We start from the raw sequence: 14,733 nt of genomic DNA on the forward strand, positions 1-14,733 counted from the left end.
TTTCCCAACCAAAGTACCCAAATATCCCCAAGAAAAGGTAAAAGGGAGGAAATGTCAAGTAACTTAAGCAGCAAGAGGCAGGGAGGGAAGAAGTTCTTTTATTCAATCCATGGCCAAGACAGCTAGCCATTAGGTTTCAGACTGACCCATCTGATCCTCTCCCATCTCGTGGAAAGCTGACAGGCTTTATGTGAAATTATAGCCAAAGGAATATTTCCACACCTTCTTTGCATTCATGCCTCCCCAGTGTCAATAAAGTTGTCCTAAATCTTTCTAGAAATCAAAAAACAATCTGGAAACTAACGTTTCCAAAGCAACCTAAAAATCCTTACAGACAGCATTGAAGTTTGCATTGAAGAGCACAGCATTGGCTTTACTGTTTGGGGAGCTGACTACAGAAAGGCGTTTCCAGTGTATTTCTATTTCACATAGATTAGAAAGAAAACATAATAGGAGGGTATTATGTAGATCCTACTATGCAGAGAGCTGCTTCTCTGGCAAAGTTTAGAATGACTTTGGCACTATCCTCAAAAAAGTTTTTAAGCCATAGAATGGCTACAAAAGGAGAGACCAAATTTAAGTCAGGGGGACAGTGAAAGTTTAAGTTGAGAGGTTGGGCTTTTGAGCAAAGACTTGATTGACAAGCAAGGATTTCAGCAGGTAGAGGGGCAGAGAAGGCTTTGAAGGCAGAGCAGATAAGCACAGCCGGAAGCCAGGAGTGGGTAGGGATGGCCTAGGTGGTAGAGTTGCCATCCAGGCTCCCTGTCAATTAAAATTAACACCAAATCATAATGGAAGAGCTCAGGGATAATGGCAAAGGCCTCTTACAGACAGACCATTTCCTAGGCCAGCAGTAGAGTATAAACAGTTTTGAGCCTAGGTGAACATATAAGCATGTGAAGGATGAACATGAGCAAAGTGTGTGTGTGTGTGTATGTGTGTGTGTGTGTGTGTGTGTGTGTTGGGAGGAGTAAAGGGAAGGTTGGTGGTCAACTTGGAAATTTTCGAAACTAGGAGAGAAGAAAAATGTCATCTGTGGCAGAGAATATGGAACAAGTAGTCACCCTTAGCATTCTAAATTTGCTTTATTCTGAACACCTGACCTGCCTAAGTTCTGGTGGTGGAAATATCCCTATTTTAGAGATGACTGCAGTAGTCTAACATTGCCTAGAGTCTTCATACATTTGAATGAGATCACCATTGCTGCAAAGCTTTGCTTCTATAATTTGGCTTCCAATGTTACTATTGAACATATGGATTAGCAAAAGCATGTGGCCCACTTATTACTAAATATTCACTGTAAATTGACAGAGTGACATTTTCACGTGTGCATTGTCCTTTTGTGAGCTTGACTGGCATCAAACTATCTCCAAGAGACCAATATGTACTTAGTGCAAAGAGGAAATCAAATTGTGGGCCCATAAAGCTTGAGACATAGCCAGTATGAGGTGCTCACCAAGGTGCTGCCCTTGAGACACCCAGTCAAAATAAGTAGCCTCAGGGGCATCCTACCTCCCACTCCCAAAATAGGTCATCAAGGCTGGCCTTAGACACATTGGAAGAGGAGGTAAAACAAAGGATGCATTAGGAGAAGAAGTTAGGTGTATCATGGAAAGTCTTGAAAATTGTTTTGGCTTGAAGACTGCAGATGCATTGGCAGGGGAAGCCCCACAGTCAGTTCTGCATTTAAAGAGAAACTCTGGTCCCTGAAAGATAGACTGGACTAGGAAAACCAGAGGCAGAGGGCCAATGGTCAGTCTGCTATAACTGTACAGGAGGAGGAAAAGTACAGTAACAACACATAGAGTGAAAGGGTCACTCCTGAGAGACATTTCTTGGCTCCATGCCATATTTATGGTGCCTTGATTTCCTCACTTCTAATATGTGAGAAAGAGTAGCTGCCACCTCCCCCAGAGAAGGGACTCTGTTCTTTCTGGCTCCCTGTATTGTTAAAAATAATTTTCAGAAAGCTGCCCTCTTTTCATAAAGCAGATAGAGGTGTTTAATGGCTCGTGAGGCAAAGCAGAGCTTATGAGCTTCTTCTGACAGGGCACATTCTGGACTTAGCCCAAACACAATTTTCCTCTCCAGGCCTGAAAACTGTTGAATACTGTCTAAGATGATATGACTGCCCCAGACACCAGAGGCCTGACTGAACACAACCTTTGTTGCTCCATGGGTTTCAAATACTTCCATTGCTTTTAGCAGTGCAGGCTCATAGCGTCCCCTGTCCTCTCTTTTCCTGCACAGAATTGCTATATCTTTGGGCAGGTAGCCACATTGGAACAGGTTGTGACACCTTTCTGCCACGTGTTTCACAATTTGTTCCATAGTGAGACCAGTCTCTGTGTCATACACCCCAGGCAGACCCTGGGCACAAATTGCTTCCTCATAGGCAGTTTCCCTGAACAATGACAGTGTGTCTGAGGACACACCAGAGGGCAGATTTGCTCTGATCCTCTTCATTTCTTCTTTCATGACCATTGCTATTTCCAGAGCACAGTGGATCCCATTGGTGATCGTTTTTCGAGGAAACTGAGCAGATGGAGGGGGGAGGCCATTAATATCTGCATGATGGACTTGGAAAGGGTCCAGAAAAATCCAGAGAATCCCATGATGAAGGTTTTCACTTCCAGCTCCCCTCACCTTTGGATGGGTGATGCTCCTGGCCTTCAGGTACCAGTCTCCATATTTACTGCAGAAATTCTCAGTCTCATCCATCACTATGTGTTTAACCTTTAGGAACTCCCCTTGTAAGAAGGTTTTCCGAGTCACAACTAGGCAGGTGGTTTGTTGGCTATAGGATGAAAGAGAGAATAAGGTTTCAGGCATATAAGCAAAGGGAACACCAGGTTTTCATCACTCTCCGCATTGGAATTAGAGGCTAATTCTTATTAGAGACTGATTCATTAACCCAGTGGTGTCCTAAACACTATAAAACTGCTCTACTTACAAGTTACCTGACAGAATACATAAATTGCAAACCCTACTCTTTGGGATTATCTAATTAAATCTGCACATGAAATTTTTTTAAATAAACCCAGGTAGGAGATTTTACTTCTATTACTAGTCCATTTCTGCTGTTTGACAATCCCTAAAGATGGGCTCATTACATTGAATGGAAATCTCAAAAGTAACTTACATTTGTTACAATCATTGCTTAACTTTCTATCCTTTTTAGAGCTGGAGAGCAGGTCCCTAGAGGCATAATTTTTATGCCCAAAAGAGATATGGGATAGTATAAATTCCTCTATTGCAAATATTATCTAAAGCAAATCCTATTTCCCTAGTTACTGGTAGTACAAAACCAAAGCCTCTTTAGATTTTGGTAAGGAAAACATCAGGAGATTGCTGAATCCCATGACATGTCAAGTTAAGATAGAAAATCTATAGGGCTATGCTTCTCTGGGACTGCTACTCTGTTTACTTAGCTCAATTTTCCTTTATAGTATGTTTTAGCATATTAGAGGAGGAGGAACAAATTAGAGGAGTCAAGAAACAGCTAAGTTTGTTATATAGATATAGATATTTTTTTCAAAGCAAACTTGGTTGTTTCTTGCCTCTAATTTAGATCCAAGTAATATCATTCATTCCTACAGACTTCCTGATTTACATGTGCAGTCCTTGGGGATTTACTCACCCTATGCCTTGAATCACAGCTACTCACATTCTTCTCTACTTGTTTCGACTGTGTAGACTTCCTAAAGTAAACCACTGATTCTTAGCTCCCTCATATTAGGGGTTCAATAGTTACTTGAATTTGCCTTTTGATTGGGATATTTTTAAACTTACCCATACATCATAGCCCTTAGCACAGTTTACAAGATATTTCATAATTCAGAATCCGCTTCCTTTCTAACTTCATCATCTACTACATACCCCTACTCCCTCCCTACTCCAGTAAGACCTACCATTTTTATTCTCTCATGTGCTTCTGCAGTTGCTGTGTGCCCTTTGCCTAAAAAGCCCTCATTTTGTCCATTCTCCTTAAGAGTGTGCCCAAGGATCTCCTTCACCCAGGACTATATGCTGACCAACTTCCAACCTAAGTTAAGATAAGCATATCTTTATTTTCATATTAATTGCACAACATTCACTTTGCTTATTTTTTTCTTATCTCCCTTATTGGGTTTTAGGACCCCATCTTCAATATGATTTTCCCTGATAACACTAAATTTACACATTCCTAGCATATAAGTGGTGCCCAAAAGGATTTATTGGATACATAAGTAAACCAAACCAAAAATTAAAATGAGTTTTCCCTCATTTGCTAGATGGTATAACAACCAATTTCTTTTACTACACTGAAAGGTAAAGATTTAAATCAGAGGCAAATTGCATGTTTTTTGAAACTGTTCATTCAGAATAAGTCAAACAAATGAAGACATTTTATAAACAAAATGAAATGGGTATTTAAATTCAAGTTCCTGTTAGGTATAATGTCTAATTAACTGAAATATGACTTTAAAGCATTAAATATCAAGCAAAATGTACATTTAAAACAAGACAGGCTTATTTCTACTTTTCTTCAAGTTAAGGCCAGAGATTGTAGGGGAAAAAATGTTTCCAGTTAAAGAAATTTAAAGTGATATATAGTTGGCTAATTTGTAATGAGATGTTTAAGCCTGAGCATTACAAAGTACCCATTTGGGGGCGCCCGGGTGGCTTAGTCGGTTAAGCGTCCGACTTTCGCTTAGGTCATGATCTCGCGGTTCGTGGGTTCGAGCCCCGCGTCGGGCTCTGTGCTGACTGCCAATTCAGAGCCTGGAGCCTGTTTCAGTCTGTGACTCCCTCTCTCTCTGACCCTCCCCTGCTTACGCTGTCTCTCTCTCTCTCCTAGAAATAAATAAAACATTTAAAACAAACAAACAAACAAAAAACAACAAAGTACCCATTTGTAGCTCAACTACCTGATCATTTGGAAAAGCGTATAGACTTTGGGCTCTCACATTTATGCAACTAAGGCCTCACAACATCTTAAACTAGAAACGCAGATTACTTTTAGGATACTGTTGAAAAGACTGACTAAATATGTTTATTGTGTTGAGTTAGTGGAACTCTTACGTCACGTAATCCTTTAAGGAGTCACTTTCACAAACATAAAGGATCTCTTTTGGTTTGCAGTGGAACAAATCCTTAATTTTCTCCACGATCTTTATGGCTAGGGCTGTCTTCCTGGTTCCTGGAAAGCAGTGGATAAACAATTCTCGCGTCTCCTGAAGGCTTTCTGAAAGCAACCCACATTGCTCCTCTATAAGCAAGTTGAAAAATTCACAGCCTAGCTGGTCACTCAGAAGAGATCTGGAACACAGTGAAACTACAATAAGGGCCTGCAATAAGTCTTCCATTTCATCCTTGGAAGCAAGCCTGTAGGATTGGGGGTAATGAATGGGGATTTCATCGGGGCTGCACTGTGTGCTGGACAGGTGCATGAGCCTCGGGATAACACACAGTTTCCCTGTGTAACCACCAATGGTTCCCAGTTTCTGCTTTAACCAATGAGCAGTGTTTCGGGCATATTCAAGCCCTCCAATCCAACTGGGGTGTATTAAGATTGTATAGAGTACCACGGGACTGTTAACTGCTATTAGGAGAGCATCGCACAGGACATCCCGCTCTTTCCTTAAGCCAACATCACTAGCCCAGCTTCTAGAAAATATCACAGTCCCCTGAGAACAAGGATATATCTGTGTCTTCATTAATTCCTTGAGTCCTTTATGATCCGAAAAGAGCTTCTTACAGAGGGATTCTGGTTTAAACTGTATCTCTTCCTGTGTCACTGAAAATGCAAGAAATAGAAATTACAAACTAAAATTTACAAAAGCATATTGTAAGTATTCCTGCAACATCCTAAGAAGAAATGAATCTAGCCATGGAACTATGGGTTTCCTTGTCTACAAAGAAAGTGCCCCCTCTTTATTTTGATGTGGCCTCAATAATTTGTTTTTGTTTTTGTTTCCCTTGGCTCAGGAGACATATCTAGAATGATCTTGTAATTGCAATACTGGGTATTTACCCAAAGAATATGAAAACACTAATTCAAAGGTATATAGGCACACCTATGTTTATTGCAGCATTACTTACAATAGCCAAACTATGGTAGCAGCCCAAGTGTCCATTGATATATGTATATGATGGAATATTTTTTGGCCATAAAAAAGAATGCAATCCTGCTATTTGCAATGACATGGATGGATCCAGAGAGTATTATGCTAAGTGAAGTAAGTCAGTTAGAGAAATAAAAATACCATATGATTCCACTCATATGTGGAATTTAAGAAACAAAATAAATGAATAAGGGGGAAAAAGACACAAACCAAAAAACAGACTTTTAACTATAGAGAACGATCAGATGGTTATCAGAGGAGAGGTTGGTGGAGGCATGAATATGAAGGGAAGTAAGAGTATACTTATCATGGGGTGCCTGTGTGGCCCAGTCACTTGAGCACTGACTTTGGCTCAGGTCATGATCCCACAGCTTGTGAGTTCAAGCCTTGCTTTGGGCTCTGTGCTGACAGCTCAGAGCCTGGAACCTGCTTCCATTTCTGTGTCTACCTCTCTCTCTCTGCCCTTCCCCCACTTGCATTTAAAAAATGTCTTTTTTTTTAATTTTTTAAATGTTTTATTTATTTCTAGGAGAGAGAGAGAGAGACAGCGTGAGCAGGGGAGGGTCAGAGAGAGAGGGAGTCACAGACTGAAACAGGCTCCAGGCTCTGAGCTGGCAGTCAGCACAGAGCCCGACGCCGGGCTCGAACCCACGAACCGCGAGATCGTGACCTAAGCGAAAGTCGGACGCTTAACCGACTAAGCCACCCAGGCGCCCCTAAAAAATCTTTTTAAAACATTTTTTAAAAGACTACAGTTATCTTTTTAAAAAAATTTAACATTTATTCATTTTTGAGAGACCAAGAGAGACAGAGTGTGAGTGGGGGAGGGGCAGAGAGAAAAGGACACACAGAATCTGAAGCAGGCTCCAGGCTCGGAGCTGTCAGCACAGAGCCCAACGTGGGGCTCGAACTCATGAACCACAAGATCATGACCTAAGCTGAAGTCCGATGCTTAACTGACTAAGCCACCCAGGCACCCAAGAGTACACTTATCTTGATGAGCACTGAGTAATATATGGAACTGTTGAATCATTGTATTGTGCAAATGAATTAATATAACACTAGTTAGCTACCCTGGAATTAAAAATTTTAATTAACTCAATAATTTAAATAAAATAAAGCACCCCATCTTCACAGGCTAGGACTATGAAGTTCCCATTTCTGGCAGCTCTCTGTGCAGGGGAAGGCAACAGGGAGGAGTCTTCACAGAGTAGCCTCCTGGTAACTTCTCCTCAACCCCAAGTGTTCTGCTAGGAAGGTATTTCTTCCTGCTAAGGTTGTGTGTGTGTGTGTCTGAGAACCTGATGCTTTAGGGATCCAAAAACTTTCCTTGTGGACGTTGATTCTTAACCTGTGGCAATTCTGACCCCTGGCGGCGGGGGTGGGGGGCGCATTTGACAATGTCGAATATTTTTTGTCATAGCTGGAGAGGTGCTACCAGCATCTAGTGAGTAGAGGGCAGGAATGCTGCTAAATATCCAATTTAATTCCTTTAAGTCACAAGGCAGCCCCCCTCAATAAAGAATTATCCAGCTCAATGTCAATAGTGCCAAGATTGAGAAACTCTGTCTTAGGAAGAGTCCAGGTGACCCCGTGATTCACATGTGGTTTTTTTTTCACTGTTTATTTTTAGTTTTGAGAGAGAAGGAGTGTGAGAGAGAGAGAGAGAAAGAGAGAGAGAGAGAGCAGTTGAGGGGCAGAAAGAGAAGGAGACACAGAATCCAAAGCAGGCTTCAGGCTCTAAGCTGTCATCACAGAGCCTGTTGCAGGGCTCGAACCTATGAACTGTGAAATCATGACCTGAGACGAAGTTGGATGCTTAACCAACTGAGCAACCCAGGCACTCTGGTTCACCTCTTTCTATTGGAAAGCCAGGGAGCAGCTCTCGTGGTATAGACTTAAAGAATTTAAGAGAATTCCTACATTTTCTCAAATTTGGAGAACAAAAGCCATATATGGCCCCAAAACACACAGAAATATAATGTGGATACAATAACTGAGAAACAAGAGTCCACTGTATATATTATTTCAGAACCAGTATGTCTACATTTAACCTCCTCTAAGAACTAATTGCCTTGGACTAATTGCTACCAATTCCTCCGAACTTATAATTTTTTGTAAACCCTATGTTCAATGTAGGGTTCAAACTCACAACCCCAAGATCAAGAGTTTCATACTCTACCAACTGAGCCAGCCAGGCACTCCCCAACTTTATTATTATTATTATTATTATTATTATATTTTAATTATAATTTTGGGGAGGTTCATGTCCAGTGTGCAGCCCAATGCAAGGCTTGAATTCACAACCCTGAATCAAGACCTAGGCTGAGATCAAGAGTCACTATTTAACCAACTGAGCCACTGAAGCCCCCCCTCCACAACTCAGTTTTAGAAAATAAAGTCCCTTTAGCTATGATGAAAAAGGAATACCTGGAAACAGACGTTGTTGTAGAGGCCTCTTAAATTCCAGGATTTTCATGGGAGGTGATGGGTTTCCTAGGGCTGATGGAGCTGGTGAACTCAGGTGAAAGCTGTAGTCAGTGGTCAGACTGGAAGTTGCTAAACAAATACATGGTAAGTTGTTTCAGACAAAAAAAAGAAAACTCTTTTTTATTGCTTACTACTGTTGACATGAGATGTGCAGCATGCCTGAGACAGTCACACTTTCTCGGGCTCAAACGGTTCACACATGTTAGGGAAGGAAGCCTGGGGACTCCTGCAGGGTCATGCATCTTCTAAGTCACTGTGTGACTCATTTTGAGCAAGTCATTTCCTCTCTCTCATGCAAAAGTGAGCTGTTGGCCCCTAACGTTTCCTTCTAACTCTGATATTCTGATTCTGGGTCACCCCTAAGAGGAAAGGCTGCTGGTGGGTGATCAAAAAAAGTTTAGCACAGTATTTTTTAAATTTTGTTATATTTTGTTTAAGCCCCTATTCAAGGTTTAGATGGATCAGAAAGCGGCAGGATCTCTAGACTGGGGTGTGTCCATATGAGAAAAGTAAACTTAAACAAATTTAGGACAGGGGAATGATTTAGCAAAATCACTAAAGTCTTGATCCCAGCTTCTTTTATTAAATTGGGAACAGATTGAACAGGAGGACAAACTGAAGATTAATTAATCTTCTAATTAAAAGATTAATTAGAAATCACCAGGGCTGAATCTGAGCCAAACTGTAAGTGAAAACACTATGAGTCCTCCTCCCCCATCCCCATCCCCTGCTCAGTATGTCCTTTTGCATTGGTTTTCCCCCACTTGGTAGTGCCCCAAGCCCACTGGTTGAAGGTATTAACTCTTAATGTTACAGAAACCATTCAAATTTGTCAACAAGCTTCCCTTAAAAGACTTAGTGGAGGGGCGCCTGGGTGGCTCAGTTGGTTGAGCATTTGACTTCTGCTCAGGTCATGATCAGCATGCTGGTGGGTTCGAGCCCCACATTGGGCTCTGTGCTGACAGAGCCTGGAGCCTGCTTAGGATTCTGTGTCTCCCTCTCTCTCTGCCCTGCCCCCACTCAGGATCTGTCTCTCTCTCTCAAGAATAAACATTTAAAAAAAAGAGAAAGAGAGAGAATTAGTGGAGTTGTCCTTAAATAGTGTTTTTCCCAAATATTGTCTTGAAAGTGACACTTCGGTTAATGTTTTTCACTAGGAAAACTAGCCTGCAAAACTCTTTCAACAGGCAGTTACCGTGCATAAAAAGGGAACTTTCACTAATTCACAGCTGATTGGATAAATTTCCCAAAATGGACTAAAATCCAAGCATTTCTTGACCTCAAAGAGTTCATATTCTGAGTCTTTGGAACTGAAAATATTTTTTTACCATTTTATTTTTAAGTAATCTCTACACCCACCTTGGGGCTTAAACTCAAGATCAAGAGTTGCACAGTCCACCAACTGAGCCAGGCAGGCACTCTGGAAGTGAAAATATTTTCAAGAGAATGCTGAAATGGGAGAATATTTGTAAGCAAAATCACTTTCTATTATTCTTCAACTAAATTACCTGACCAAATACCCACGGAAGGCACAGAAGGGGTTTCTCCCTGGCTGACTAGATTATGACTTCTCTTCTGCTTTACCTGGTTGAATATCCAGCATCATGGCCACCCAGTGCTCTGCCGTCAGCCTTGTGACAGAATTGTCCCTCATGATCCAAGAATCCGGGGCTTCTGTGAATACTACACAGCAGAAGGGTTCCACGTGAACAACACAGACGTAGCCATACAGGACATCGTTTTGGTACACATTTAAGATTTTGGTAGTGAAATGCACCTTTGGCTTCTCACAGCAGAAGTGGAAGGTTGGCAATTTTTCTACACAGTTTTCTATTTCCTTTTTTAGTAAGTCGGGGTTCATTTTTTCTCTCTTACACCCAAACACTTCTTTGCTCTTATCATCTACTCCAATAATTAGGTATCCCCCGAGCGTGTTGGCAAACGCAGAAACATAATGAGGCAGCATTTCTTTAATCCGAGGGACAATCTTTTTGGTGGTGAACCTTTTCAACTCAACATGTGTTGACTCCGTAAAATTGAGTTTCTCCTTATACAGGAGCCTGTCCTTTTGAAACAGTTCTGAGGCAGACATCCTCATATCTTCCTCTTCCTGAATGTATCCATCAGGAACTTTCTGAGAACTCCACTCCTTCACCCTCGATCTTCCTCTTTGGGCTCTGGACTGCTTCTCTCTGAGAAGCTCCAGGGCACTGCTGGCACTCAGGTTGATAGTGGAAGTCACAGCTCTCTGGTACAGATTGGAACGCAAGCTGCAAATCCGTAGGGGGAGGCTGGAAACATCTGGGCTCCAGGACTTCACAAAAATCAGGAGATTGTGCCCCTGCTGCACATAGTCAAGGTATTTCTGTGAACCTGAAGGAAGGAGCTTCTGAAAAGAAGTTTCCAGGTCTTGTCCCAGCCCATGGCATCGGTAACTGTAGGTTTTATCATCAGTCTCTGCTTTGATCACACCCCCTCCAGAATTTAATAGTGCACACGTAGCTTGGATGATTTTTGCATTCTGCATTCTTTTCAGATAGCTATCGGCCATCTTCTTCCTACTCTCTTCTCCAAAAGTCACCCTGCCCACATGTACAACTGTCTCCGGATAGAGCATTTCCATGTCTGTCTGGAGGCCTGCCATCCCAGCAGCCCCTCTGCGCTCCAAACAATAACAGAAAGGTGTTCCTGTAAATAACCTGGACAGAAATGTGGTTTCTATTTTAACAAGAATCCTAGAGATTACAATATTTTCTTCAAAGTTACAGATTACTGGAGATAAATTTTAACATTGGAAACACTCTTTGATATTACTGTTTTCTAACAACTTTGCCAAGATCCCAGGCCTTTCCAGTATGAACAGACATAAAGATAAATACTTAATATTTTACCATAATGGAAAAATTATATTGCTGAAACTGTTAGTTGTTTTTCACTTAAAATCAAGAAGCAGCAACAGTGAGCCCAGGCATAAGGGGACAGGTTGGCACAGGAGCCAAAGCAACTTATAGGAAATATTCAGAAGCAGAAGTTGAAGTCAAAGGATACTCCTATTTATAATTCAAAGTGAAAGGAAGGCAACAGAGAACTAAGGGAGCATAGTTCTGGGGGTATATGTGATGTGGTCTTACTATAAAAACAAACATAAAAGTTGATAATCTTTATGTGCTATTTTATACATTTGAAACATTTTACTCCTGGAAGAATGTCTATTGATACCAAATGCAGAAATCGTTTTAGCTCTTCAAACCTTCTTCTAAATATACATTTATTCATACGCAGTGTGAAGTAGGAGCAGGAGTGTTCTTTCTCTTCTAAATGGTTCTACCTTATGCTGTGGGAGCCTTTAAGGCTTGGAAGAGAATGTGAGCCCTTGGGACATAGTCCTTAAACTGTGGTCGACTTCCTTTTTGCTTCACAGACCAGAGAGCAGCCATCCGATTTGAACTCAGGGATCTGAAGCAAATGTTTCAGAAATGCCCCCCTTAACTTTTATCAACTTAACTTTTTATACCCAGCAAGGGGGGAAGAAAGCAGACATCCCACAAGATGGGTACCCTCCTCTGCCATCAGTTTGCTCTTGGTTGCCTTCTCACTTCCTCCAGGCAAACCAGAATCACTCTGATAAATTGTTTTTTCATATGTGAGCATCTTCTATAGGTCAATGTAAAAGTATGGCTCTTAGAGAAATTTCTAAAAACATTCTATTCATATAATAGAATCTCAGAAGTGTTGGAAGGAACTTTAAAGATCTTCTGGTCCAACTATTTATCTGATTCTTAAGTCCTCTCTATAATATTCCCAACTCATCTTTTTGGTAACTGCTTGAACACCTCCAGCAACCAGTAGCTCACTACCTCTCAAATTAGTCACTTCTATTTCCTTTTTTAAAAAATTTTGGCAACTGCCTGAACACCTCCAGCAACCAGTAGCTCACTACCTCTCAAATTAGTCCCTTCTATTTCCTTTTTTTTTTAAATTTTTCTATTTATTTCTGAGAGAGAGAGAGGGAGACAGTGTGAGCAGGGGAGGGTCAGAGAGAGAGGGAGACACAGAATCTGAAGTAGGCTCCAGGCTCTGAGCTAGCTGTCAGCACAGAGCCTGATGCGGGGCTCGAACCCACAAATCGTGAGATCATGACCTGAGCCAAAGTCGGACGCTTAACTGACTGAGCCACCCAGGCGCCCCAATCCCTTCTATCTCCTGACAGCTCTGTTAGAAATGGCTTCCTGATTTTCAGCTGTAATTTGTCTCCCTATAATTTCCACCTGCTGGGACCCACAGAACGAATCTAACTGCTTTTGACCTAGCAAACCTGTACTCTAAATTTGATTGCCAAGTCTCACTGATATTACTTGGATGCTGATAACAACTACGATAGATACAAAGTCTTCTGAGATTCTAGCTCCATATGAACATCCTTTGTACATTTCCCCAAATTTACTTGTTTCCCTTTATGGGTTTACAAGTCAGCTACTCTTTTACTAAGTCCTTTGTACTCTCAGACATCAATTACACCTAAGATGAGATGGATGAGATTTAAAAAAAAATTCTTTTTTACCTGATACTCTTGCTTTTCCTCTTGCTGTTTCAGTTCCACATCTGGCTCTGGTCTGAATATCTGCCTTCTGTCACAGCCCCTGCTGCCTTCTGATATCAGCCTGGGAGGAGCAAGAACTCTGCCAGACTCCCCTAGTCTTCATAACATTGACCCACTGAGGAAGGGTGATAAGAATTCAAGAAAAGCCTATGACAGGGCAGATTAGCAAGCCAGCCTCTGACCTCTGGAAGTGAATGAAGTGGTAATGGAAAAATTCAGGGGGTTTTAAGTGAGGGGCCAAAGCTAAACTTCCCACCTCTAAAGAAGAGAGTGTCATTTCCATATATTATACAGGCATCTCCTGCCCCAGGGAACTTCATTTCATAGCCCTACCTTTATTTTAAAGTAGGCTGCCCTTGGGGTACCTGGGCAAGTGTCTGACTTCAGCTCAGGTCATGACTTCATGGTTTATGAGTCCGAGCGAGCCCTGCTTTGGGCTCAGGGCCTGCTTTGAATTCTCTCTCCCTCTCTCTCTGTGCCCCTCCCCTGCTCACACTCTCTCTCAAAACTAAATAAACATTAAAAAAAAGTAGGCTTCCCTGTACATACCCATTATGAGAAATGTTAGCCCATTCCATTACCCTCCAAATCACTTCTTCTCTCCTACTTACTTTTATTCTCTTTTTCCTTCTCTTTCTCTTTGTTATGTATAAGACCCAGCCTAGAAAAATGCTCATTGATGAGGGGCTGGTTATCACTGGGTGAGAGGGCTGCACATGACTTTTTATCTGATTTTTTTTCTTTCCTTTTTGTTTTTCTTTAGCTTTTTTGTCTTCTTCCAAACAGTCCACAGTGAACATCAATTATTTTTATAATTAAAACAATTAAATAAAAAAACAGATGCAAGACAATTATCTCTTTTGGGGATGCTGGTTATGTAGCAGGATTCTTGCACAGAGAGTCATGACACTGAGGCTTTTTAACTTCCAGGAAGCAACTTTATTCATGCGGGCACCGGATCAGTTGGCCTCATACCCAAAGAACTGAGCCCCGAATATCACGTGGCATAGGTGTTTTTTTTTTATACATTTTCAATTTCTTTGTCTCTCATATATGGTAACACACAAAAATGTAGTCTGATAAATAGTCCCAGTTTACAAGTTCATGAGGGATGTTGTCATGTAGGTGCATAGCCAGGTTACCTTGAAGTTTTCTCTTCCTTTTTTTTCTCTCTCCTGAGGGAGGAGACTCTACCACACTTCCCCCTTTGATGCTCAGATCCCTCCATTTTGGGCCAAAAATGGTTCATCTTGGTTCAGAGGTTTATATTTCCATAACATCATTACATGAGTGGCTGTCTTTCACTCAACCATGGCCTCAGTGAGACTGGAGACAGACTATACAATCAAGAGAGCTAAGCAGGGTATGATCAAACACCCTTCCAAAATTAGTAGGATAATTCCCATGAGGGTTTTGAATCCCCCGAGAGTTTAAAACTATCCTCCAAATAACTTCCTGGGGTTCCAACCCTTCCAGGTCTGGACAGGGACATGAGCAAGGCTTCTCATTTGATCTGTGATTTCTTCTATGACTTTT

General features: G+C 41.4%; 2 protein-coding genes across 2 annotated transcripts in view; both read right to left on the reverse strand.

Annotated features, from left to right (window-relative positions):
• The window catches only part of LOC120224383 (schlafen family member 12-like), a 102,782-nt gene extending 97,623 nt beyond the window's left edge, over positions 1–5,159 (reverse strand). Inside the window, exon 1 of the mRNA XM_039222623.1 lies at positions 5,065–5,159. The gene's annotated coding sequence lies outside the window, so the exon portion shown is untranslated. The remainder of the gene's footprint in view (positions 1–5,064) is intronic.
• SLFN14 (schlafen family member 14) lies at positions 1,785–11,241 on the reverse strand. The gene is made up of 4 exons (XM_039222625.1): positions 10,182–11,241; positions 8,538–8,666; positions 5,065–5,779; positions 1,785–2,797 (listed from the first exon to the last, which is right to left on the reverse strand). The coding sequence occupies exons 1-4, from the start codon at positions 11,239–11,241 to the stop codon at positions 1,963–1,965; spliced, it is 2,739 nt and encodes a 912-aa protein (XP_039078556.1). The 3' UTR covers positions 1,785–1,962.
• Between the last annotated feature and the right edge of the window lie 3,492 nt (positions 11,242–14,733).

The sequence above is a fragment of the Hyaena hyaena genome, unplaced genomic scaffold, assembly GCF_003009895.1.
Source record: "Hyaena hyaena isolate Hyena2069 unplaced genomic scaffold, ASM300989v1 scaffold_1167, whole genome shotgun sequence".
NCBI lineage: Eukaryota > Metazoa > Chordata > Mammalia > Carnivora > Hyaenidae > Hyaena > Hyaena hyaena.